Here is a 27,243-nt window from a genome sequence, read left to right as displayed (position 1 = left end):
TGACTTGGTTTCTCAGTCTAAAGGCCAGGTCTTGTTCAGTACTCGCAGGCAGGTCCCTGAACTTCTTAGGAGGAGTTATGAGAAAACAGCCGGAGGGGCGGTGATGGAGGGAAGCTGTCCTTGGAAAACCTCCTTGCTAGGGTGGGGTGCTGTTGCTCAGGGTTGACGTCATCCTACTGGACTTTGAGGGACACCGGCGACGATCTGCCCTCAGGTGGTGCACACTGAGGTCACCTGCTGCTGAGGTCACCTGCTGCTGGGCGGCACGGATGACCGCGGGCAGTGGGGCAGTGGCCGAGTCAAAGTGAGCGCACTGGGCAGCGCGGACCAGCTCTGCCCCCAGATCCCTGCTCTGGGACGTGCGGCTGTCTCTGTGGGGACCACCCACCCCATGTGGCGGATCTGCGAAGCCCCTGCATCTTCTCCACGAGAGAAACAAGTGTGATGTGGTTGTGTCCAGGCCGATTGGGAGGATTCGCTATTTATGAGTCTTTTTCCGGAAAAGGGTTGGGGGGAGCTGGTACTGACACGTGTCCCATTTCTTAGCTGCCAGGCCGCGGGGCTGCTCTGTGTCAGGCTTTGTGTTTGGCTGGTTCTTAATTGAAGGTGCCGGGAGCCCCTGAGGCTTGAAGCTGACGCAGGAAGGTGGCGTCTGGCGCCTGCAGGGAGGGCAGTGAGAAGGGCCTTTCCCATTGTCCCCCCTCCTTAGCAGAGCCTGGCCTGAGCCCTGTGACCCGCGTGCATCCCTGAGTGTGCTTGGGGCATTTTTGCGTCTTCCACGGAGACTTGCCCACCTCCCCCAGGCCGTGCCCTCACCAACGTGTCACCAACCCCCTTCCTCAGCTTGTAGCATGAGTCCTGTGGCAGGCGCCCAACTTGGTTCTATGACCACAGCCCCCAAGGCAAGGAGTTCACTCGACCAGGGGTGGGAGGGAGTCTGAAGAGCCAGCGTCTGTGTCCCGGGAGCAGGTGGGCTCGGGAGCCTTTCCTGCTGTAAGGGCGGGAGTGTGGCTGGTGTGGCCTCTGACAGCCTACGGGGGGCGAAGCTGGCCTTCTTGCTGCTGTCTGCCACCTGAGGTCTGGGGGAGCGGCAAAGGAGGCAGGCGGCCGTGCCAGGCTTATGTCCTTTCCTGCTGGTTTTCTTAGTTTCTTTGATATGGCCGTGTGATGAGCCAGCTGTTACAATGGTTCTGTACTTTTATTTTCTGGAACATTCCTGGTCCTGATTCTGTGCTCTGCCCTGGAGAGTGAGACCTTCAGGCAGAGCCAGAACCTGGTGACTCAAACCCCAGGACTGTACTTGAACTTCATTCAGGGTCAGGGTCACGAACTTGAATACCCACCCCCCCATAGTTGAAAGATAATTTTCAAAAAAGGTAAAGAAAGCCATGATTCTCGTGCAAATACCAACGGACACGGGTTTAAGATTTTATTTTGCTTGTAGTGAGGGAACCGGATACTATAGCTGAGGGGGTGAGGCACTGGCAGACAGACTCCAAAATTTCTAATTAATTTCTGAAAAAAATTCATATGGTACAAACATGGCAAAAATGTTCACACGCTAAATCTGCTGGTTAATTTCTACGCTCTGTGGTTTTCTGTGTCTGAGTCGCTCATATGGGTGCTGCCCCCATATGAGTGAAAGTGGTTGGAAAAGTAGACAGTGCTCAGTGATGGGGACCAAGGGCCAGGCCAGCTGGACACTGCAGCTCTGACCACACCTGTGCCAGGCCCCCAGCCCAGAAGGATCAGGATCCATCACTGACCTCTGATGCTTGGCCCCCACTTCCAGGGGTGGGGCTAGCCCTGGAGCTCCGTCCTGCCCCTGGCCATGCCTCCTACATGCAGGGCACCCTGCCAGTCCTGGACGAAGGCTCCTTTCTTTCTTCCAGTGGGCTCGTGCTGAAATCTGTGCGTCTGTGTAGAGACTGGCCTCCAGGTACTTTGTCAGTCCATCCTTGACACTCCACTGTCTGTCCACATGGCACAATCAGTGAATGGACAGGACGGGGCCCAGACCCTTCCTTTTCTCACCAGGATCACACACTTCATTGCAGGAAAGTCTTTGGTGGCCTGGCCTTTGCCTGACCTCAGAGTCGCTGCTCTGCTCCATTGGTCCTTTTGTTAGTTGTGGGCAAGGCCACGCGGTCACCTTGTCTAGTGTCATCACTCATTTTCAAGAAGACGGTTGACACCGAACCCTGTTTAAGCCATTCTGCTGACCTTTGACGTCTTCCTTTTGGGGTCCAGGCCCACATGGCGGTGGCCCTTGGTTTGGGATTGCTCCCTGTCAAGTGGCGGGTTCTAGCAAAGTCTGCTTGAAGATGGGAGTGCTCGGGGGTCCAGGAGACAGGAGTCAGGATCTAACTGAATGCCTCAGGACACACTCAAGCCTGCACCCTGGATCTCATGGAACCGAGTGTCACTTGGGCCGAGAGGACTGCGGCAGTCATGGAGAGTGTAGCCTGTGGTCGGCCTGTCCCCGAGGCCCTTGGCCGCCAGATACAGGCACCATACTGTCAGAGAGAGTGCCACCACGCACGTGAACCTGTACATGTCTGGGATTTTCAGGCAGTAGAGGTTCAACCCCAATGTTAGAACTATCTTTAGAAAAGAAGGATCAAAGGAAGGAGCCCTGCAGGCTGTTCGGAGAGCTGGGTCAGCGTTCAGAGGGCGGCTCTGACAGTTTCTACGTGGCTCTCGTCTCGTGACATTGCAGTGACCCTTTCTCAAAGCGGCTGCCTTCTGGGAGGGTGGGGCTGCCTCCGCTCCTGGGCTGGCGGGGGGTGGGGGGGGGGGGGGGGGTGGGAGTGGTTGCTCCTCGCTTCTCTTCCTGCTCTCTGCACATGCTCCCTCCACCGGCTCCAGGAAGACTGTGTCCTCCAGCCTCACGTGGAATCTTCCAGGAGGCTCCGGGGCCCCAGGGCTGCTGCCTGCGGGCTCCCTGCAGACCCTCTTCCTTCCCCGACCCTTCGACATCCTCCCTGTCTGCTCCCTTCTGGCCATGTGACGGTCACAGGAGAAGCTGACAGGCATGTTTAGCGCTGCCCCCGCCCGCCCACAGCTTCTGCAGACGCGCCTGCCTGTGACGGGCAGGTAAGCAGATTCAGATTCTGAACAGGTGCCTTGGGGCTCTGGCCACTGCAGGTCCGGTGAGATCCGGTGGTCCAGCTTTACAGCTTCCCAAGCCCCTGCCCTGTACCTGCCACTGAGGCCCCCAGGGGAGCAGCGTTGACAGGTCTTGTCTGAGGCTGTGGCTCTCAGGGGTACACGGGAGATGCACACTCCCCCCCATCACCGGGGTGACTCATCATCTGCCCACAGACTCATACAGAGCACGAACCGGGCACCACAGACATGAGGTCTTTTGTATGAATCCCACTGTGTCATGCCCCCTGCTGGATTTCTCACTTCCTACAAGGTTTCTGTTTGTAGAATCTGCGGGAAAGGTTGGAAAGGGGAAAAAGGTTCAGACACAAGCACGGCCTCTCCCGCTAAGAGGACGAAGGAGGACGAGCTGGAACCACAGGACTGTGCGTGTGGTGGGTGTGTGCACGAGCTGCGTGACCCTCGACCGTGGCACTGCCCACGTGTTCCCGGGATGACAAGTGGCGACCTCGTGTGCATGTGGCCGCATGCCGCTCGCTCAAGCGTGTGTATCGGTCATTGCCAGTGACGTGTAACCCACCCACCCCAGGGGCCACCCTTCTGCGTGGACACTCGTTGGTGTCTGCTGGAACGTGTTCCTGGTGCTGTGCGCCCGCCATGCCCCCAGTCAGAATGTCTTCCTCCAGAAGAAACCAGCCGTGGTCACTTGTCCAGCCCTTGGCAAGCCCTGTCTGTCTGGACTTGCATGTCCTAGACAGTTCGCATGAATGGAACCCTACAGCACGTGGCCTTTTCTCTCGGCTTCTCCCCCTTACGTGCATTTTCAGGGTTCACCCGTGCTATAGCGTGTGCTCTTTTCATGGCTGCATAGTAAGTCCATTGTGTAGGTGGAGCAGCCTTGTCGTCTGTCCCTCGGTTGGTTGACATTCAGGTTGTTTCCACTGTTCGGCTGTTGTGAATGATGCTGCCGTGGACACACGTGTGTGTACGTGCTTATGTGGACCTGCGCTTTCGCTTCTCTTGGGTGCGAAACCAGGGGTGGGATCTCTGCGTCGCTTGGGGACTCCACCTTCACCCTCCTGGGGAAGTGGAGGACTGTCCCCTCCACTATCCCGCCATGATGGTGAGGCCCCAGCCCCCTGCACCTGCCTCCGTGGCGGGGGGGGGGGGGGGGGCGGGCGGCGTGAAGTGCGGTGTCCTTGTGGTTCTGATTTGTACCTCACACCCACTCGTGATGGTGAATGTCCAGTGTGCTCTGTTGCCTCCCAGCTTGTCTGAATAGCCGTTCAGCGATGTGAACGGACTGGATGTCGGATCTTTGGTGAATTTAACCGTTTCAGAGTCAGCTGCTTTATCGAGGTCAGAAGTGGACGACGGAGGGTTTGCTGTGTTGCCATAAGCTTTCTGTCCACCGAGTCATGCCTACACGTGTTCGGGATTTAACACCCTTTCTGTGTAAGAGAATACGTTCACACAACAACCAGCATCGTAAGAGCCCATTAGTGACACACAGTCTGCTGGAATAAACTGCACCATCTGCCTGCATCTTTTCAGATTGGACGTAAATGTACTGCACATGTTAGTGAAACGGTCCAATTTGTCTGCAGTGTTTTCTGTGCCGTGGAACAAAGGTGGGACTTTTTATTCCCAGCTCAGTGGGACAGAAGCGCTGAGCCCTCCGGGGCATGTGACCCACAGGGCACTGTGCCATCACCTCAGAGGACGCATCGTTCACACCCGGATCTGCCGGTGGGTACGCAGGTTGAGAGAGCCGAGCCCCATGGCATGCGGGGGTTCTGCTCTCCGGTCTTGCTCGCTGCTGAAGAGGCTTCCTTGTTTGTGGTTCCTCCTGGTGCCTCGTTTCTGGAACAGCATGCCCACCTGGAGCAGCCTGCACCCAACAGTTTCACCGAGCCCCCTGCCCCCTGCCCCCTGTTGTAGTTTTAGGCTTTTGCCCCCTTGTTCCTGTAGGTGACAATCTCATTCATGTGGAAATAGGAAGAGACTCCTCCCCACTCTGACCCGCCAGGCAGCGGGGGGGGGGGGGGGAACCCCGGGGGGGGGGGAACACCGTGCTCCTGGTGAATACAGCACAGGGGTGGGGTTTGCCTCTTGGAGGCACGAGGGCGCTGGAGCCTGCTGCACAGGTCAGGTGCACACTTTAGAGTGGGCTTGGTGGTGGCCTTTGTGGGCGTGCAGGTGCCCCCTGTGCAGCCAGGGCGCTGACAAGGAACGATCAGTGTTGGAGCCTGTACTGCTGCTGAGTGTCCCTGGCCATCTCCAGGGCTCCAGGGTTCATGTCATAGAGGGCGTCCCATCCAAGACGAGTCCCTAGAAAGAGAGGCTGGCGTGTCTGTCTTCCTGCCCTCGGGAGGTTTTGTGACAACCCACACCTTCATTCTCAGGGCTCCCAGTGACAGAATTGCCTTTTTGTGTTTAGCAGAGTTGCAGAACAGACCAGGTGACGCATACTTGGTTCAAGACCGACGAGGGGCGCCAAGGTGGCTTAGTCAGTTAGGCAAACAACTTCAGCTCAGGTCACGTTCTCACGGTTCGTGAGTTCAAGCCCTGTGTCAGACGCTGCTGTCAGCACAGAGCCCACTGTGGATCCTGTGTCTCCTCTCTCTGTCCCTCCCCCTCAAAAATAAACATACATTAAAAAAAAGAAATTGTGTAATTGGGGCTAATAGGTACTAAGTGTGCAGAGTAGCAGAGGATTGCTGACAAAGCGGACACAGAAATGTTGAATCACACGTCCATAGTCACGGGGCCGGTCAGCTGCAGGGCACATGCATGATGTGGGCGTGATCGTGAACCGCTTTCTCCGGGGGCATCTTGTTGGACGTGTTGTCTATATGTTTTGCACACCTGGTCTTAGCTTCCTCAGAATTGGACATTTTTGCAGAGAACAGCACGCGGAACTCACCTGGGTCTTGGTCTGAACCCAAAGACGCTTCCTACGTGTCAGGGCCACACACGAGACCCCTTGTAAGCGCCGTTCCCTGGTGTCCCTCCTAGGGCGCTATTACACTGACCTCTTGGTGAGCAGAGTCAGCCAGAAGCAGAACGTCACCATGGCCTTTCTGCCCACCGACTCGTAGTCTATTCGTAGAAGCAGCAGGTCTGGCCGAAGCTTGTGGGTCATTGCTTCTTTTTGTTCCTTGGGGAACAGCATGAAGGTAGCTTCCTTACGCACAGCCTAGTTTTCATCCAGTAAGTACGTGGCTCGCTCCCAAACGGGTTTTTTGTTGCAGTGACATAGGCAAACCCCAGTGCTTGTTGGTGTTCGGTCACTTTTCTGGGCTGGTCTTGTCCCGTAGGCAGACATAGTGTCCCGACGTGCAGTAGGTAAAGTCGTGGGCTGGACGCGGCCAGGAGGCCCCCCTCCACGCACCGCAGACACGTCCCCTGTCTGGGAGGATCGGGGCTTCCAGAGTCGGTGTTGTGGCTGAAGCCTAGCGGCTGGCTTTGAAGTAGGAGCAGGGCCCCCGGGGTTCTCATTTTTGTGTTACAAGTCATGTTTTAATGCTTTTCTTTCCTTTCCGGTTTCTCTATTACGTGTTCCTTTTAGCGTAAGTTCTGGAATCCGTGGGAATGAGAAGCATCCGCGGCTGTGTCTCGAGCATGAAGGGATGTCCGGGACTTAGATTTGTATGTAAAGCTCTTACGCCGCTGTGTCAGCACCCGTTACTGGTGGCCTCACCTGGACGGGGAAGCAGCGGAAAAGGCCGTGGCGGCGGGGACGCGGCCTGGCCCTTGCATCGTGGGCTCCTGGGGCACCACTCCGAGTTCCTGCCAGTTTGGGGGCCCAGCCCGTTCCCTCCGGTGATCTTGCACCATTTCCCATGTCCCTGCCGCATGTCTCTGGAAACGGGTGGAGTTCTGGGGACCGAGTCGGTCTTTGCCCTCAGTCCGCGTGGACATCCGGCAAAGCCAGGCCCTAGAGAAGGCACGGAGGGAAAGTGCGTGCGGGCGGCTACCGTGGACCCCGCGGTGCTGGGGGCACATCTGTAGACTTCTGACCCCTCGAAGCCGGGAGGTAGGCCCGTGCCATGCCATGCAAGCAATAAGAGCAAAACAGTGTGACGTGAGGCTGTCCTCGCCTCAGCCCACAGGGACACTGCTGGCCTGTGTGACCCCGTCCACCTGGCTCCACAAGCGAGGGTGGGTGCCGCGCCGGGTGGAACACTCTGGCTCCCCACAGCCGTGCGGTTCTCTTCCTGCTCCTGTTCTCCGTTTCCCGCTTTCGTTCCTCGTCAGCCACCGTGAGTGAGGGGCTGTCACTGTCCTCAGGGGCTGTGAGGCTGCCTGAGGCCAATGTCTCAGTGACAGCTGAGTCGGAGCTGTGACCTGACCCGCCTCTCTTCCTGTCCCGTCACCCTGACCTTCTGCAGTGCTGGTGTTCCCACCTCCTCCCCCCCATGACTCACTGTACCCCAACAGGCTGACAGAGTGTGAGGCCAGGACCTGGGGCTGGGCTGCCGGTCTGGGGGTCCCAGGACCTGGGGCTGGGCTGCCAGTCTGGGGTCCCAGGACCCGGGGCTGGGCTGCCGGTCTGGGGGTTCCGGGACCTGGGGCTGGGCTGCCGGTCTAGCAGGACCAGGACCCGGGTCTGGGCTGTTGTATGGAGGGGGCCAGAACCCAGGGCTGGGCTGCTGTAATGGGGGGGGTCACAGGACCTGGGACTGGGCTGCTGTATTGGGGGTCCCGGGACTCGGGACTGGGCTGCTATATGGGGGTCCCAGGACCCAGGGCTGGGCTACCGTTCTGGGGGTCCCAGGACCCGGGGTTTGGCTGCTGGTCTAAAGGGACCAGAACCTGGGACAGGGCTGCTGGTCTTGGTGGGGGGGACCAGAACCCAGGGCAGGGCTGCTGGTCTTGGGGGGGGACCAGAACCCGGGGCTGGGCTGCTGTACTGGGGGGGCCAGGACCCGGGGCTGGGCTGCTGTGTGTCAGGGGTCCAGAATCCGGACTGGGCTGCTGTATGGCGGGGGCCAGGACCCAGGGCTGGGCTGCCAGGTGGGGATCCCAGGACCTGGGCTAGGCTGCTGTATGGGGCTGCCAGGTGGGGGTCCCAGGATCTGGGCTGGTCTGCTGGTCTTGGGGGTGCCAGGACCCGGGGGCGGGCTGCTGTATGGGGCTGCATTTTAGTCTCTCATCTGTGGCTGCAGTGTCATAGGCACCTCCGTGCTGAAGGCACAGGGTCTGGTTTGGTGTTTTAAAGGTTCTCCTGTCAGAAGACATTTACTGGGTGCCTCGCGCACGTGATACTGAATGGTAGAGTCAGACGCCGGCCTCCTGTCTTCCCAGGAGGGCCCTTGAGCAGGGGGACCCGAAACAGCTCAGCAGCTCCATCGTGAACTCATAGTTTCACCCTGTCGTTAAAGACCCACCACCACGTTTCTAAGGGGGCTGCCTTTTCTGTTGGAAGCGTCGGGACCGTGCTGGGCCTTCTGTCTGCGTATGAGCCCAGCCACGTCTGTTCCCCTGACCACCAGCTTGTAAGGGCTTCCCTGTCGGGTGCAGACCGCCTGGCTCGGCCCAGTTCCTTGAGGAACTTAGCCCGTGGGGGTAGAGTGATGGGAGCCCACTCTTCCCATGAGCGAGGACACACCTTACAGCTCGCGCTCCGGAGAGGGTCCGTCACCTGTGCTGACGGCGCTCTGTTCTCCGCAGTGTGCTGGCGAGGAGAACTGCGTGGACAGCCGGACCATCTACGTGGGGCACAGGGAGCCCCCCCCAGGTGCTGAGGCCTACATCCCGCAGAGACACCCCGACAACAGAATCGTCTCCTCCAAGGTGAGCTGTGTCCCTGTGGCGGGTACCCGCCCCGCTCCCAGGGCTATCACCACGCTGCCACCCGCCACCAGTCCATGTGGGGCTGGTACGCGTGTCCCACGCCTGTCCCCACAGCCGGTGACAGACCGCATTCCCGTCACCTCCCTTTAATCACCCCAGGGCATACGAGGCCTGCTTCTGCCATGTGTGTGTTGGCTGGCCACGTGCCTGTGTGTCCTGGTGCACACATCTGTGTGGGGGACACACGTGATCCCGGGCACGTGTCCCCGTGCGCACATCCGTGTGGGGGACGTAGCACATTTTTTTTTTTAAACTATCAGAGTATCTGAAATTAAGAAGAGTTGAGAACAGACAAGCCTTTCTCTTTAAGGCAGTTTTTTTAATGGAACTATTTTATTTAAAACTGCCACAGAAAACAACAGTAATGACAACAGCCATAATAGCTTTAGTCACCAGAGTTGCTCATCAGGAAAATCCCAAGCGATGAGTGTGGCACGTTGTTGCCCAGCCGGATGAGTGACAGGAGGCTCCCAGGCAGGTGTTGGCAGCGGGATCTGTGTGAACCTGATAGTCTCAGGTGGCGCTCTCACTAGAGACCCCCCACTCGCCCCCCCTCAACAGGACTCTCTAACGATTCTTAACAGTCAGCCCCTGTGCAGTACAGGCGCACCGAGAGTCAGGGAAGTGCGCTGGAAACGTGGACCCGGGTGCTGTGTGAGCGCGTTGAGGTGGCGCCACGAAACCGCCCACGCTGCCCAGTGTCCATCCCGGGACATTTGTCAGGCCCTTCGGCCACCGATGGCTCCCCGCCTCGGCTGGTTTCCCCCTCCAGGGACAAAGCCTGGCCTGAGAGTCCTAGCCCCCATCCTTTCGGGTTGATGTGGAAAGTTCTGCCCAGGACTGAGCGGAAGAACCTTCTGGAAAACAAAGCACCTGGTTGGGGTGGTCTGAGGGCCTGCTTGAGGCATATGGTAGAAGGTAGCTGGACGCTGAAGGAGGCTTGTTTATGACCAGCGCCCCTGTCACTGTTTTCACCGGAGAGAACCAGATTCGGTGATTTCTAAATGCCGTTCCCGACTCTGTCCTGATTCGAGTGTCACAGCCAATATATTATTTCCATTTGTTCCTTTCAAATACTCCTGCGGTGACTTTGAGGTGTCCCGTCTTCTTTCCACGCTCTATGAGTTGCCGCCTTTGCTCCCCCTGCGGTGGCACCCGCTGTCCCCTGCCCTTCCTGCACCGGGGCCCCCACGCTGCCTCGGTTCCTGACGACGGCAGGAACCCCTCAGAACAGGGCCTGGAATACCTCAGAACAGGGCACCTGGGTGGCTCACTCGGTTAAACATCAGACCCCAGCTCAGGCCATGATCTCACCGTTTGTGAGTTCAAGCCCCGCATTGGGCTCTGTGCCAACAGCTGGGAGCCTGGAGCCTGCTTTGGATTCTGTGTCTCCCTCTCTCTCTGCCCCTCCCCCGCTTGTGCTGTCTCTCTGTCTCTCTCTCAAAAACAAATAAATATTAAGAACAAAAAGATGGCTCAGAACATGGGAAAAAGAACTGAATTTGTAAAACCTGAGTTTACAACAGTTCCCGGAGAATGTTTGCTGTAATGTATGTATGTTTCCTTGGGAAGAAAACATTTCTGTCAGAAGAAAAGACTGCTGGGCAAGACTTCTTCCATGCACAGAAGTCTCCACTCAGTAAGCCTCATTGCATTTAATCAGAGAGCTTTTATTGTGTGAAAAGTTACACCAGGGGCAAAATTGCCAAGCTCGCCGTGCTTTCCCGGCAGTGCCGGTGCTACGTCAGCAGTGATTGGAGTTCCATTTCCTTTCTGGGGGAGACACACTGGGCAGGGGCCTGGGATGAAGCAGAAACAAGAACGGAGTCCCCAGCGCATCACTTTTACTTTCCTTCTGACGACACACAGAGCCCCGTGCCCAGGACTTGAGCTCGAGCATGAGTGGATCCGGCTTCGGGAGAAGGTCGGGTGCTGCCTCATCAGTTCCATAAGGTTGTACATGGGACACAACATCCATGTGGCCCCCAGTCTGCCCTCAGGACGCCACAAATCTGATACTAGGCTGAGGCTATGCAGTCACTGCGTACTTCCGAGAAAGCTGCATCACTTGTGACTTTTGGCCAGGGAGGATGGTGTCTGCCAGTCACACGTGGGCAGACGGTGGTCCTAGGACTTGTGAGAGCATCGTGTCTGCTCCACAGCAACCTCGTGATGCCACCGCCATGCAGGAGCCCAGCCCCTTGGAGGAGGAACAGCTTGAGAACAGAGCCTGCAACTGAGCCTTAGCAGCGAGCCTGACCCTGACCCTCAGGTCCACAGGCCTGGCACCGCCTCCTGCTGGGCCAGCACCCTGTCTGCTCAGCGTGTAACCCTAATGACCCCAGTCGGGCGTGACTGGTTTCCACGTCCTGTTCTCCCAGCCGTGAGTGAGAGAGAGAAAGAGAGCCCAGCTCCACGTGTGGATTTCCTTCCACGGAGCTTCGCTTGGCCTGCGGGGCGGCATCAGGACCGTCAAGACAGCACGGTGGGGGAGCCGCTCTGGGGCACCTGACAGTCAGGACTGCGTGGTGCTGTCCATGTGTTCCCGTCTGGGGGTAGAGAGCGGTGCCGGGCTTGTCCAGACTTTTCTTCCTGGCCATGACTGGGACAGACCGGCAGGCTGTGTTTTGTCCTGAGCCACACTCCCGGCGGGAATAGAACCATGGCCACCACCACAGACAGAGCCGGGTGCTCGGGAGGCGTCTGTGACATGGGGCGCATGCACCGTGGTGCTCAGTGTCCGCGACGTGACAGAGGTGAGAGCAGGGGCCGCCCTGTGGGACTCAGGACTCCTCGCAGGGTCTGCAGGGGCGAGGCGAGGACTTCATTCTGGCACGGCCGACACCAGGCACCTGCAGTCTGTGGACTGGGTCGGGGAGCTGGCGCTTGATGCCGTGGAAGGTCTGAGTCGCACGTGACATCCTGCCCGTGTCCACACTCTCCACACCCACTGTTTAACAAAGATGAAGCCGTCTGCAGCTCGTCGGCTCTTACGTGTTGTCAGATGCCCCTTTTACGGTTGCTGTCCACATGGTGCTGACCCGTTTGCACAGTCACACGCACTTAAATGATTTCATGGGTTTTCACCCTGTCACACACCATCAGGAATTAGTGACCCTCCTTTCAACCATATTAACCATCCGCGGTAATGACTTATTATAGTAATTTATCCCACGCAGTAAGAAGATTACAAAGTGTAATGTCTGAGCTGCCGTGTGGCCTCTCCTGCCTGATTAGAATTCAGCAATCATGTAAGTGGCTTTCAAGCCCAAATCTGGGCTGCTTCCCTTGCACTCTAGAATCTGGGAAGCCATAAGGAGTCCAGAAACGGTAGCATTAAAACGGGACAAGACCAGATTATACACGTAGCATTCCAGGCTTCACGAAACTCCCCACTTGGAAGGATTGCAGTGGATGACACTCTGTTTTATTTTTTTATACGTAAGATGAAAACTTTCTAACGTGGAAACTTTCAAAAATATGTAAAAAGTCAGTGATGTGATAATCTCTCACATCCTTCTCACCAGTGTCAGTGGCTGTCCCTGGGCGGCAGTGCTGGCTTCATCTGTGCGTCCACTTTCTACCCGACACTTGGCGAGGCACGTCCTCTACAGCATTTGATTTTCATCTTTCGATTTTTCGGTAGGTGGAGGATGGGGTTTCCAGGAGGACCTTTTTCCATTCCTGTGACTTTGCTACCAAGTAACACATTACAAGTATTTGGGGAAGTTTTTGGTTGACTGGCGGGCAGTCAGTACGGGCTGGGAAATGAGGTTGGTTTCACAGGGTAGGGCCTTGAAGACAGCTCCATTTTGGGTCAGGAAATCCGTGAAGAGCAAAGGATCCTTCTAGGCTGGTCACAGAAACACGGACATGAGACATAAATGCTGTTCCTGCGTACGAACTTCTGTTTCTTTTCATCTCCTTTTAAAAGTTAGTGGAAAGTAACTGACTCATTATGGCCCATATAAGAGAAAAAAATATATATCTTTCTTAAAAATTTAAGAAGATTGATTGTGTTTGTATTGTTTGTCAAGCTATACAATTTTAATGTCCCTGTTAATTTTTTTAGTGCCACTTGGAGCCAGAACTGTGATCCCTGCCGCATTCTTTCTGGGTGTGTGTTGTGGTACTTACTTTACACGTGAAAAAAACTGGAACACAGTCCTTAAATAATTCAGATAATTCAGTAAAGTTTACTGGAGTTCTAAGTGTCAGGACCAGGGTTTGATATGGGTCTGACCCCAAAGGCCATGTGTTTTCCAGTAGAATAAAGAGGAAATACTTTCTTTAAAAAAAAAAAAATTATGGGGGCGCCTGGGTGGCGCAGTCGGTTAAGCGTCCGACTTCAGCCAGGTCACGATCTCGCGGTCCGTGAGTTTGAGCCCCGCGTCGGGCTCTGAGCTGATGGCTCGGAGCCTGGAGCCTGTTTCCGATTCTGTGTCTCCCTCTCTCTCTGCCCCTCCCCCGTTCATGCTCTGTCTCTCTCTGTCCCAAATAAATAAATAAACGTTGAAAAAAAAATTAAAAAAAAAATTTATGTTTATTTTTGAGAGAGAGAGAGAGAGAGAGAGAGAGAGAGAGAAAGAGAGAGAGAGAGAGACAGCATGAGTGGGGGAGAGGCAGAGAGAAAGAGGGAGACACAGAATCGGAAGCAGGCTCCAGGCTCTGAGCTGTCAGCACAGAGCCGACATGGGGCTCGAACTCACAAACTGCAAGATCACGACTTGAGCCAAAGTCTGACGCCTAACCAACTGAGCCACCCAGGCGCCCCCCAGAGGAAATACTTTCTGAATTCCATAGAATAGCCAGAGTAGCCTGAGGTAGGGCAGCAAATTAAGAATTCAGATCATGTTTTTTTGTTTTTTGGGTTTTTTTGGTTTGGTTGGTTTTTTGTGGGGGCGGAGAAGACACTGCCGATACTTTGGGAGAACTGGCAGTCAGGGTTGGTTTTTTTGGGGGGGGGGGTTGTTTGTTTCTGGTTGAGAAACCAAGGTAAAGACGGAGCCACAAATTCCCCGCCCTCTGCTAGTGTCTGCGGCTACATTCCTGACCCAGAGACCTGCTTTTTGGTTCTCAGTTTGTTTGCACTCAAATGAAAGCCTAGTGTGTCCTTGACAAAACGCAGCACCTATTCATGATGTAGAGTTTCTGCAAACCAGGAACACAGGAGAATTTCTTCAACTCGATAAAGAACATCTATTATAAACCCGCAGCTGACATCGTTCTTCTAAAGATTTTTTTTTTAATGTTTGTTTATTTTTGAGAACATGCGAGAGACAGAGTGCAAGCAGTGGAGGGGCAGACAGAGGGAGACACAGCATCCGAAGTGGGCTCCAGGCTCCAAGCTTTCAGCACAGAGCCCGATGTGGGGCTCGAACTCACGAATCGTGAGATCGTGACCCGAGCCAAAGTCGAACACTTAACCGACTGAGCCACTCAGGCGCCCCAACATCGTTCTTAATGATGAAAAAAGAGATGCTTTCATCCTAATTGAGAACGGTGAAAGTTTCCCCGCCGCCGTTCCCATTCAGCGTCTTACTGGATGTCTTCACTAATACAGTGAGAAAGGAAAGGGAATACAAGATACGCAGTTTGGGAAGGAAGAAACCACTGTTAACAAGTGACATGATGGTCTGCAGAGAAAAATGCCAAAGAAAAATCCCAACAAAACCTCATAAGCAGAGCAAGGCCAGCGGCAAACAGTTGAATTCTCAATTAGAAACACCATTACATTGGCATGAGAAAACGGAAAAACACATATGTGTAACAAAATATGTACATGATCTATGTGAGGGAAACTATAAAACTGTGATAAAAGAAAAGATTTAGGTGAATGGAGAGACATTCTGTGTTCATGGATGGGGAGGCTTAGTGTCGTCATTAAGATGTCAGTTCTGTCCACCTCAATCTATAGAGTCAACCAAATCCTCATCCGAATCCCAGCAGGTTATTTTGTGGACATCAGGATGCTGATTCCAAAGTTTGTACGGAGAAGCAAAAACCCAGAGAGCCAACACAATATTGAAGGAGAACGAAGTTGGAGGGCTGATGCCTCCCAACATCTAGACTGGATGTCAAGCCATAGCACTCAGGATAGTGTGGCCAGTGGACCGGCATAGAGCCTGGAAATGGACCCCCATGTAAGATGGTCAGCCAGTCTTTGACAAAGGAGCAAAGGCAACACAATGGAGTAAAGACCGTCTCTTCCCCAAAAGGTGATGAAACTGCTGGGTGTCCATTTACAGAAAATGAGCCCAACACGGTTCTTACACCATTCACAAAAATTAACTCAAAATGGATCATAGACCTAAATGTAGAACACAGAACTGTAGAAGTCCTAGATGGTAGCATGTGAGAAAATCCACACAACGTGGGGAGGGCCATGAGAGTTTGGGCACAGCCCTGGAAGCACTGGCCGTGGGAGACAAGACTGCTGACCTAGGCTGCATTAAAATTAAATTTTCCTGCTCTTCAAAAGACACTGTTAAGGGAGTCAGAAGACGAGCCACCGACAGGAAATATTTGCAAAACACAAAGCCCATAAAGGCCTGGTATCAGACAGGACACAGAAGGGAAGGGTTGCTGGGGTGGGTCCAATGGGTGGGTTTGGGAATACTCAGAGCTAACAGACCAACATCAAGCTCGGTGTTTACTGGAAGTTAGTGACCTCTGGGACATGGCTGTTTGCCACACAAAAATTGAGGAAATTCTCCTCCTGGGGGAAAAATCAAAAGTCTGGAGATTAGGAGGCGGCCAGGACCAGTCCCCCTCTCTATCCTTCCAAGCCCTCCATGTAGAGAGGCGCCTGGGGCTGACCCCGGACACCTGAGCCTCGGGGATGTCTCCAGGCAGTCAGGACCGCCTGGTGATGCCGACTTCTATTGTAGCTTCCTGTTGCCAGCTAGTAACACTGTCACAAGACCAAAGAGAGCCTATGGAGGGAAGAATGCTGAACGTAAATGTTTTAACAGTCACAGGTTTACATGGCATGAAATAGACCTTAATGGTAAAACTTTCATTAAACTACATTGTGTTATGTCCGATTATCTGGGATTGGGTAACTCGTGTGCTACGTTTGGGGTACGTGTTCTGTGTCAGCAGTTCGTATTCACGGTCAGCCAATTGATAAAATAGCTACAAAAGTCTAAATTTTGAATGGTGAGTTTTGTATCTAAACATTTTGTGCTTTGAAATCCAGCACCATCGTTGTATAGCAGAGTGACACTAGAAAGTAAAATGTGATCGCAATGCCACCTCTTTGTTTTTTCTTCTCTACAGTACACGTTTTGGAACTTCATACCCAAGAACTTATTTGAACAATTCAGGAGAATAGCCAACTTTTACTTTCTTATCATATTTCTGGTACAGGTAAGGCCAGCGGACTTTTTTTTTTTTTAATCACCTCAAACATACATTCTAAATAAGTGACCTTCATTCCCAGGTGATCAACTGTGGCTGGCTAAGGAGGGTGAACAAGGACTTAGGGCCCTTATCTACACGTCCCCCACCCGTTTCCTTCAGGGACAAGTGTTTTGGTTCCTCTGACTTGGCTGTGACCACCTTCCCGTCCTGGAGGGGAATCAGGAGCTTACCTGGTCTTTAGGAGAAATTCAGCAGCCAGGCTCGGCTTTATTATGTGGAGCCCCTTCCCAAGTGCACATGGTGCTCTGAAGAGATCACAGAGAGGAAGAGAAAGGAGAGAAAACCAGAGTCCAAATCAGGGAACAGCAGGTCCAATTCGTTTTCAGAATAGCAATCACATTTTCTTCAGTCACGCGAAATGCAGTGGAAGGACTTACAGAATTTCCCCACCGTTAAATTATTCAAATACTGTCATTGAAGCCTGGCGCCGAAAGCAGAGTAGAAAATTAAGATGTGCACTGGAATCAGACTTGTGTCTTTGCCACTGTTGGCAAGGTTTCCTTAAGCAGATCCCTTAACTAGAGCGAACTACCCTCGGTTTTGTAGGAAACAGGATGACTAACCCCCAATCTGATTGACCTCTAGTCGGGGGATAAAGCGGGTGACAGTAAAACAATTTGGAATAAGCAAAAGCAAATGTTTTCGTTGGCGTTACAGGGCCAACCGGTCTGTCTAACGTCAGTAATGCGTGTTTTTGAGAATGGCCCTACGATTCTGTTTTAATTGCAGTTGATTATTGACACCCCCACGAGCCCAGTGACGAGCGGGCTCCCACTGTTCTTTGTCATCACAGTCACGGCCATCAAACAGGTAAGAAGTCTGCAGAAAAAGGGAAGGCATCACCATCCCTGTTACATAACATCGCATTTTATCCAAAGCGGAGTAATCTGGTTTGTGTTGGCTAGTTCGTAGACAATTTAACCAAGTTCTAGAAATTCATTTTGGTAACTGCCTTCGATTGACACTTGAGCTAAAATAAGAGAGATTATGTAACGCGGCAGCTAGCGTGACGCCCTATGAGTCTGAGGGGGAGGCCAAGGTGTTCACATTCAGAAGCCACCAGAGATGGTATCTGTTTTTAGAGGCTTTTCTTAGCCTGTCCACACCGTCGACCGTCTGAGCTGTAGGCACCTGCTGTGTGCAGAGTCTGGGATGCAGTTTTCTACCAGAGCATGCTGACTCCCAACTCACCGTGTGCAGGGAGCTGTTCTCCCGGGGCCACCCAGGCAGAAGAACACGCCTCAGTTCTTTCCACCGTGCACGTAGCCATGTTAGTGCTGCAGCCATCGCCACTGTCTGGTTCTGGAAAATTCCCATCCCCTCAGAAGGAGGCCACGAGCAGTCTCTGCTGTTCCCCTCCCCGAGCCCCTGGCCACCAGAGGTCTACCCTTGTCGCAGCCACACTTCCCACGTGGTGGGGGTGAGGTAGCTCTTTGTACTTTCGGTTTGCATTTCCTTGGTGATTAATGATATTGAGGATCTTTCCCTGTGCTTATTGGCCATTTCTACGTCGTCTTCAGAGAAAAGGACCTTTGTCCATTTTAAAATCGGCTGAAGCATCTTTTCATTGATGAGTTGCCAGAATTCTTTATGTGCTCCAGATAAAGATTGCTTATCTGCTGCAAACTTTTGAGCCCAAGGATTTTTGCACTTCGGTGTTGATACATCAACCTTCCATTTGGGAGATCTGGATAATTTGTAAAATGGCAGCTTCTAGTGAAATGATTGGTGGTCAAATTCTTGCTGAAAAAGCCATGCTTTCCTGGTGTTATCCTTTAGATAAAAATAAAGAGAACAAAACATGTGCTTTACATGAGATGTGGTATGAGAACAGCCATGGGGTGACAGTGGGTGCCAGTGTTGCGGTGATTTTCTGTAGGCTGAGGAAGGACGTAGAACGGAATCAGGTTCTAGTGTGTGTGCGTAAAGAGCGCCTCTGGGTTGTCTTCTGCCAGCCAGCCTAGTGGGTCCTCAGTGTGAGAGTGTCTGCATTAGTGTTTTTTTAGTACAGAACTGGGAGCAGCATTTAAGGATTTCTTCGTATTGATTTGCGTTTTATTTCTCAGTCTTCAGTAATCTGGGAATACAGATTTGAACAGAACGCTTTTGCTTCATACCCATTTGATTGGCTTTTAAATGTAGAAGCCTGCAGAGCAACCAGGGACAATAATGTAGTGAAACGCATCCACTCTCCGCTGACGGCAGTGTGGTGGCGCCATGTTAGAAAACCATTTGGCACTAATGGATGAGGCAGAAGCTGTCAATGGTGGGACCCGTAGTCCGAGGGTGTCCAGTATGTGCAGTTGGTGTGTATTATATGCGTCTCAGAGTACATGGAGGCCCCACAAGGTGTCCTGGGATGTTCGTTGCAGGCCTCTTTGTGGAAGAAAAACCAGGGACAAGATGTCCTTCAGTGAGGTAACAGACGATACGTTCGTTACACGTATTGGGGTTACTTGTGCAGTAGCCACGTAGTGTGGAAGACGTAACACTGAGTGACGCACTCAGTTACAAAGGAAATACTCGGTGCGTTGTCCTCATGCATTTGTAAGCACGTAAACACTTCAGTTGTTTAGGACACACGTGTCAGAAAAGTGGAAAACCGTGATCAGAAGGAGTCTTTCCGAGGAGGAAGGGAGAGAAGGAGTTGGCATGTGGATCAGAGGGGCTGAGTGTGTATACCACCTCTCGGGATCTGCTCTGAGTGGTGGGCACAGTAAAGTGAGGTGTTTCCATTGCTTCTCTATGTGTTTTCGGGAGAATAACCATCCTTGTCCCCAAGAAGCTGGTATAGAGCCCACGAGAGGGCCTCAGGAGGGGCACAGAGGAAGGGGACAGTGGCTCTTGGAAGCTGGTGGTGATGGTAGGCAGGCAGAAATGGAGCGGAACATGTCCCAAGGTCCTGTGGACGCCAAGGGTCCTGCCAAAACCACGCAGCAGATCAGGACCGGGAAGATAAACCTGAAGCACTGGCTTCCTAAAGGCACTTGAAGAAATTCAGCAAAGGGCGGGAGATGGGGCACGTGTGCTCGGCCAGGTCTTCACTGCCTGCCACGCTGCCGTGGCGCCCTGCGGTCCGCCCACCGCAGTGCCCTGGCTGAGAATGAGCGCGCACCGACCCCATGGGGAACACGCGGGGGCCCGCGCCCGCAGCTGCTGCCGTGCGGCCGTCTGCGTGACCCAGGGCCTCAGCAGGCCCGGAGAGACCCGACCCCGCTCCTCTGAGCTGCACGCAGGCCCAGAGAGCCCAGAGCTGGCGGAGTGGTTCCCTGACCCACCGTGGCCCACAGAGTCCCTGCAGGGGAGCCATGGGGTCTGGCATGTGGCTTCTCTCCAAGGGCTCCGGCCTGACCCGCTGCCTGGCTCCACGAGCACAGGCCCTCTGCCCCCTGAGGCTGCGTGCCCCCCCCCACACTGTGCGCCCCCCGGGGTGTGTGCCCTCCAGGCTGTGTGCCCCCGCCCCCGGCTACATGTCCCCAAAGGGTTTGTGGAAGGGTGTGTGATGACCCCCGTGTGGCGGAGCTCAGTGACTGCCAGGCTGCCGGGCTGCCTGGTGCACAAATGTACCTGTGCTCTCCCACCTCACCTTTGCCAAGTGCAGCTCTCCCCCTCCTGAGCCCCTCACCCCATTCCTGAGGGTACCTGGCTTTCTGCCCCTCCACCTGTCCCCTGCCCCTCTCCTCCTCACCTTCATCCATGCTCTGGTTCCTGTTCTGGACGGCCCTCGGCCCTCCCCTCCTCAGCCCTGCTTCCCCAGTGACCCCAGCTGGCACATGTAGGGGATCCAAGGCCTTTCCTTGCAGCTGAGAAAGCCCCCTTCGGGGAGCACCTGGGTTGTCCCAGGTGGGCGCTAAATGGCTTCTGACAAGCATCTTGCCAACTCTGTCCAAATCCCCAGCGACTCAAGTGAGCCCTCCACGGCCACCCACCCACCTTCCCAACTGGTTTTCTGCTTGCCCCACGCTGTCTGCAACCCTCCAGGCTGGCCCAGCCCCTGCCACACCCACGTCTGCTCCTGAGCCCTCATGCACCTCCTGTGCTGTGGTCTCTGCCTTACAGGACAACCACTCAGCATCCTCCAGGGGCAGCTCAGACCTTCTCCTCTGAGCCCCCTGCACACACATCTGCACACGTACACTGTGGTCACACTGCCAGCAGTGGCTGTGACGTGCTCCCTGGGGCAGGGAACCAGGTGAGGCTCTGCCTGGGCCTGCAGGAAGGGGCACGGGGGACCCCTGCCCAGACCCTCCCGCCTGAGCTGGTCCCGGCGCCTCTGAGGCCGTGGCCATGGTGCTGACGGTGGGCAGCCATGCGTGGTCACCCCAGTGGTCTCTGGCACAGACAGAGGAGGCGTGTCCCACAGGGGAAAGTTTAGAACCCTGCAGCAGAAGTCGGGGCTGGTGTGTCCTGATCACTGGAGGCACGAGAAAGCAGGGGCCGACCTCCTGGAGGGAAGGATGGGGCAGGGTGGTGGCCAGGGCCATGAAGAAGTAGGTAGATTTGGGGTCCATTTAAGGGAAAAGCGCAGTACTTGCTGGGGGGTGGGTGTCAGCGTGAAGAAAGGTGACTTCTGCCCCTCGCTTGTCCACGGCTGCAGCGGGACGCAGGTCGCAGCCGTGGCCCGTCCGGCAAAGCCTAGAATGATGGGCTCAGGGCCGTCTTCTCTCCCCTCCAGGGCTATGAGGACTGGCTTCGCCATAAGGCGGACAATGCCATGAACCAGTGCCCGGTGCACTTCATCCAGCATGGCAAACTGGTCCGGAAGCAGAGCCGGAAGCTGAGGGTGAGTAACACTGGTGGTTTGTTCTAGCCCAGACGCAGAACAGTCCAAACCCAGAACACGGCAACATGGCGGGTGCTACGTGAGCCGAACCTCTGTCTGGAATTGCTTCTTTACAGCTGGAGGCCAACCTCCTCCCCAAACGCTTCTTACTAAAACAGGCGCCTTCCACTATCTGTTTTCTTAACTTTAATTTTATTTATTATTTTCAAGTTGTAATAGACTTGATTTTTTAGAGAAGTTCAGTTTCACAGAGCCCATCAGGGTTGTCTGAACTTTATGAGATTGTACTCACCAGTCACGATAGAGAAAGTTCTAACACGCTGTTAAAGAATTTATTCTAGAACAAGGCAAAGTCATATTAATGTGAATTCCATTGGTTGGAAACTGTGAAAATAGGGACAGAAACCTCACTGAAGCCTTCGTTTTAATTTCCTGTTTCAGTGAACCATTCATGCATCATTATCTGTTAAATGTTGGCGTCACTTAGGCAGTGGTTTTCACACCTGTGCTAGCCAGTGGGAAGCATGTACCCAGACAGAGAGTGTGATTGCTAAGGTTTATCCTGAGGAGTGCTCGCTGGGACCCCATGGGGCCGCTGCACCGAGGCTGTCTATCTGTTCTGCAGGTGGGGGACATCGTCATGGTCAAGGAGGACGAGACCTTCCCCTGTGACTTGATCTTCCTCTCCAGCAGCCGTGGAGACGGGACCTGCCATGTGACGACCGCCAGCTTAGACGGGGAATCCAGTCACAAAGTACCGTGCCTTTCATCTGGGGCCACACAGGCCCTGCCCCAGCCCTGCTGTGCCTGCAAACACAGTGCTCCCAGTGGTCACAGGGCACCCCAGGGGGCTGTGCTGGCCATGTGGCCCCTCAGGGTCTGTGGCAGCCAACCACGGTTAACAGAGGCAACTTCATGTTATTTCTTAGCTGTGCCGTTTAGCCAAGGGGCCAAATTAAGGATGCAATGAGTAGACTGTGGGAATTTTGAAATTTTTCATTTAGTGTCTTGGCTAGACTAGAATTATGTAAAAAGCCACACAAGAGTCTAGATTTTAAGTGACTGTTAGTTCAATGAGTGCCTTTTTGTTAGAATCTCTTCAGGATTTTCTGAACTTATAATTAATGTCTTGTACTCCATGTGGAGCTCTGTTCTGGCAGTTGGTGCTACAGAACTTTAATGGTCACGAAAGAGTAGAAGATATCACTATTACTTTTAAGGATTTCATTATTTAAAAACTGGAAGCTTCCATGGAGTTTAGGGAAGTGAGTGTAGCTCAGTGGGCCCAACCGTGTGGGAGACGTCAGCCAGCTGTGGCTAATAGTGGAATTTGGCCATGAGAAAGAGAGGTTTTCTTTCTTTCACGGATAGTTCACATCCTTGCATGAACCGTGCGGGACTTTTTGGGCACATTTCCTACATACAGATCCCGAGAGACCTAACATTCTGGCACCATTCATACTAAGTAAGGAAATCCCGGGAGACTCGGTGACTGTGGTCTCGGGGGCGCGGGGACACCCGGTGCCCCACGCATCCCTGGCTGTTGGCAGCGGGCTGTCCCTTGCGCCTGTCCTGCGGGAAGGGTGCCCCGGCGTCGCTGGCAAGCGGGTGCTGCAGTCTCCGGCCACGTGACTGTTCTCCACGTGAGATGGGACGGCCATTGCCCCCACACATTGCTGGCGGACGCCCCCCTGCACCTTGCTGGCTACCATGCTCAGCATCCCGTTTGTGTTTCTCTGGTGTCACCTCTGCACATTGGGTTTGGCCCGGAGGCTGGAGTTACCTGAGCCCTTTGCTTAAAAGACAGCGAGGCCCCCACACTGGTCACATTTACAGCTTGTGTGGCCTCGGGCAGGCACTTTGAACTTCCCTGCAGTTTCAGCATCCATGGGACAGACTTGTCTTCCAGGGGCTCTTGTGAGGATAGACTTAGTCTCCCAAAGCCCCAGGTGCACAGCGGGTGCCCCAAGGTGTTGTAGATACTGCCGCTGCTGCTCAAGTGTGTCTCCTGCTTGTTTTGATTCATGGCGCCCTTTCCTGCCCACACTTGATTTCTGGGAGGCCCAGAAGGCGTTCAGAGACATGCTGTCTTTAGCGGGCCCTTGCACTCCGACTCTGAGTCCAGGCGTTCACGTTGGTGATGCGTCTGGGCTGGGGCATCAGCATTGCCTGGGTCGTGTTAGAAATGCCATTCTTGGGGCCCCCAGACCCAGCACGTCTGCTTGGGGCTGGCCCTGCTGTCGCTGCCCCACGAGCCCTCCAGGGTCTGAGGCTTGCTCGGTTCTCGAAGCCATCGGTAGAGGCCCAGCGGGCAGCTGTGTGGTGAAAACTTACGCTCACCAGCAGCGCCAGGCAAGGGTGGTGTGATGCCAGGGACACCACCGTGTACACAGTAGGACCTCACATGAGGAAAAGGAACATTAACTCTGTCACAATGGCAGATCCAAGTGTCCCACTTTACAGAGGAATGTCCCACAGCTGTTAGCTTGAAGTTGAGGGTGGCAGGCAAGAGCGGAAGTTTCTGGCACCTAATAGAGGAACAACAGTAGCCCCATGTGATTCTGTAACTTGTTAATACCCGCAAACTGCGTTACACGTTCACTTACATGTTACTTGTGTGAACATTTTCTCTGATGTGGTAACTAAGCTTTGTCATCGGGCTTAGCTGTAGGCACAGCAGATTAGACGTGGGTGCTGCCCCCGTTAGAGGGGTGCCAGGGTTGCGTCGGTGGTTTGGTGGTGAATTCACCTTTCTTGTCTGTCTGCAGACTCACTATGCCGTTCAGGACACTAAGGGGTTTCATACTGAAGAAGATATTGACGGCTTGCACGCCACCATTGAGTGTGAGCAGCCCCAGCCCGACCTGTACAAGTGAGTCCCATACAAGCTCCCAGTAACTACCTTTGTCCCCCCAAGTGTCCTTGCTCTGCACCGGCCACACCCAGCACCATGCTTGTTTGGAAAGACCGTATAAAACCGCTGCATAAAAACGAAGACCAAACCAGAAATATGTCACTTAGAAATTTTCATGGTTCAGCAACATTACGATCTATAGCCGTTTATGCAGATATTTGGACTGGCTTTAATGAAACAAGCTTATTGAAGAAAAAGTAATTTTCTGTGACGTGAGGAACCGATTTTAAGGAAAATCCTTGAAGTCAAGGGCTAATAAGGACAGAAAGTAAAGGGGGAACTGGGGAGGAATTTAGGTAAAGATCCCAACCCTCGAGCTTCCCGGCGGGATCTGGGAGGTGGGTGCAGGGAGCAGGAGGGCGCCTGGCCCTGCGTCTTGGCCACCGCTGCAGGCAGTGACCCGGCTTCTCTGTCGCCAGGTTTGTCGGCCGCATCAACGTCTACAGCGATCGGAATGACCCCGTGGTGAGGTGAGCACAGACACGCTTGTGGGCGTTTTCACCCCCGCTGTCAAATCCAAGTGAATTCTTAGATTACTGATAAGAGGTTTCCACTGCTGCTGCTCCGTTGGGTTTTGAAGACAGAATTCTGCTTTACAAAAGGTCCAGCTTCCGCTGTCTTTTGTGCCTTCTCTTGTGAACACAGCTATATGTGCCAACACCTGATGGCACTCACGGAAAAAGTTCTCTCCCCAGTGTCAGGAGCCCCTCTAACCGTTAGCTGCTGCCCCCGTTGGAAATGCCCTTCGACCTTGTAGACAGTGAGGTTGAGGGATTCCTGACATTTTATCGGAACGTAAGCACCTACTCACAGTTGTCACTGGGACAGTTTTGGTTCTAGATTGTGTCTAGATTTAAGGGGCTGTGCCTCACTGGGGACCATGTGGGTGATAGGCAGGTGTGCTCACCTGTCATAGTCTGGGACCCGTCACACACGTGGGTTGTGGACAAGGACCCGCACCCTCCAGGTGTCAGTGCTGAAGCCCGGGGGCCGCACCGTCTCCCTGTGTCTGCAGGCCTGTGGGTGTGTCTTTTGGACGTTGCTCCCCACTCTGGAGGGTTTTGCTGCCCAGGTCGCCGAGACGGACAGTTTAGGAAGTTGACTTTGAGTAGGATTCAGACTTGACCTTTTCTGTAAACCTCACTTTTGGAGACATTCTTGTTCTTCCGATTTAAGTGGTATCCAAACCGTTGATACCCTGGTGTCACCTTATGTGTCAGAGAAAACCACTGCCTAGCAGTAAGAACTATTTCAGGGGGACTTTGATGAAAATAAATTGTTACTGAAAGGTAAGCCCCTGGGGCCTCTCTCCTCCTACAATCTTGAAATTCTATTTTCTAGAAATGACTTGTGCACTTCACATTTTAGCACTGGTACCCAGTAGTGCTAGGGAGGCCGTGGGGCATGGCCGTGGTCTTTCATAAACGGATGCTAATCCACAGGGAGTTCCTGTGGGGAAACAACCTGTGCTTCTGTTTCTCGTGAGCATTAGCATCTGAAGGAGTAAGTAGAGAGGGGTTCGTTCACCATGCCGCTGGGATGAGCCCGAAAAAGCCAGCCGGCTTTTCGTGGTTCATGGTCAGATGAAGTTTAGCACTGAGCAGCGGGGAGGTAATTACTAACATATTTCACGTTTTGATACTAATTCTTGTTTTGCTTTTTAAGTATTTATACTTTCCAGCAGACTCTTAATACATGAGTGTGGAAGGCGTTTATATCTGTGGTGCGAGCGAATGGTGATGGATCATGTATCCTGCTCCTAATCCACTCAGAGTGGTACTTCTCCGTCCTCTGTCCAAACTAGATGCACAGTTCCTTTTAAAGTAAATTATTTTAGACTTCCCAGAGACACCTTTTTAAAGGGCCGCTTGCTTTCACAAGCACGTCCAACAGGAGCTCTAAGTGCCGCTGGCGGAGGCTGGTGGTACGGGTAACAGGAGATGACCGTGCGTGCGCAGCCTCCGTGGCCATCAGGCCGGGCACGCATGTCCAGACCACAGGGCCACCCTGGGCAGGCACGTCCGGTCAGGTGCGCCCCAGCAGCAGCCTCCCACCCTCGTTTCAGCCAGCAGGGGTCCTGAGCTGCATCGGTTAAGCGTACGGACGCACCACAAGTACGTGGCATTTGTGGGCAGCTGGCTCCCTGGGGCCAAGGCCCGTGGCACACACTGAAAAGCTACAGCACTTGCCTTCGCCCCACCAGGGAATGTGAGCGCGCTCACTGAGCAACGCTGGCAAGGCTGCAGCCTGTGCCTCCTTCTCTTCCTCCTGGGAACTGATGAGAATCCGAACCCCGCAAAGGCAGGTTTCCTCCGTGGCCGTTGAGGGCGTAGGGCCCTGCTCATTCCTACGCGGATGACTTTTAAATTCCTGGCCGTGGCTTGCCCAGAGCGGCGGCACATGGCGGTTCCGGGTTTTGAGGCCACCTGCCCCCGGAGGGTCCGTGTGGGTTTGCCCCCCGCCCCGTGTTGATGACTGCACACAGCGTTCCCAGCCCCTCCGTCTGAAAGCAAGACCAGATCCTGTGAGACTCGTGGAGTCTCTCTGAGGATGCGGTGGAGTCCACCGAAGCCTCCCGAGTCACACATCATCTTTTCTCTCTCCCTGAACGGTCGGGGGCCCCCAGCCCAGCGGTGCTCACAGGAGGCCTGTTAGGAGCGCGTGTCCAGGCACTGCTGGTAGGACCCTGTGGGTCAGCCCGCCTCCCTCCATCGGCCTGGACAGGCTGGGAGTCCGCGTTCCTGACGGGGCCGCACACGTGTCGGTGCCCTGAGGGCAGGTGCTGTGGAGTGCCAGCCGCTGGGTTCCCCCATAGAGTGGTTCTTACCCCCCAGGGGAAGGCCGCATGCTCTTATGAGGAGCCAGGCTAACTTCCATAGTCCAGATAGAAGCACCTCTTCGGAGACGCGATTTCTTCTTGGAACCAAGTCTGTTAGGTGCAGGCCTCGATTTTGTGCCCGTAGCACCTTCCTCTATTTGCTGCATTACTGTCTCTGGTCCCTCTATCCTTCCAGGCCGCTGGGGTCAGAGAACCTGCTTCTCAGAGGAGCGACGCTTAAGAACACTGAGAAGATCTTCGGTCAGTGTCTCGGTTGGCTAATTAGTACTAACAGCTTATAAAGTTAAGGTGCACAGAGCAGTTAAAGTCCACAGT

General features: G+C 54.1%; 1 protein-coding gene across 12 annotated transcripts in view; it reads left to right on the top strand.

Annotated features, from left to right (window-relative positions):
- Window positions 1–27,243, top strand: part of ATP11A (ATPase phospholipid transporting 11A) — a 122,196-nt gene that overhangs the window by 48,857 nt on the left and 46,096 nt on the right. For all 12 annotated transcript variants that reach the window (XM_040487045.1, XM_040487044.1, XM_040487043.1 and 9 more), the window contains exons 2-9: window positions 8,785–8,907; window positions 16,249–16,338; window positions 17,122–17,202; window positions 21,068–21,175; window positions 21,801–21,929; window positions 23,944–24,047; window positions 24,509–24,559; window positions 27,104–27,168. In XM_040487045.1, coding sequence (XP_040342979.1) covers window positions 8,785–8,907; window positions 16,249–16,338; window positions 17,122–17,202; window positions 21,068–21,175; window positions 21,801–21,929; window positions 23,944–24,047; window positions 24,509–24,559; window positions 27,104–27,168 — 751 coding nt within the window. The remainder of the gene's footprint in view (window positions 1–8,784; window positions 8,908–16,248; window positions 16,339–17,121; window positions 17,203–21,067; window positions 21,176–21,800; window positions 21,930–23,943; window positions 24,048–24,508; window positions 24,560–27,103; window positions 27,169–27,243) is intronic.

This window comes from Herpailurus yagouaroundi, unplaced genomic scaffold, assembly GCF_014898765.1.
Source record: "Herpailurus yagouaroundi ecotype Mexico unplaced genomic scaffold, PumYag 164, whole genome shotgun sequence".
NCBI lineage: Eukaryota > Metazoa > Chordata > Mammalia > Carnivora > Felidae > Herpailurus > Herpailurus yagouaroundi.
This window is presented reverse-complemented; position numbering and strand designations above follow the sequence as displayed.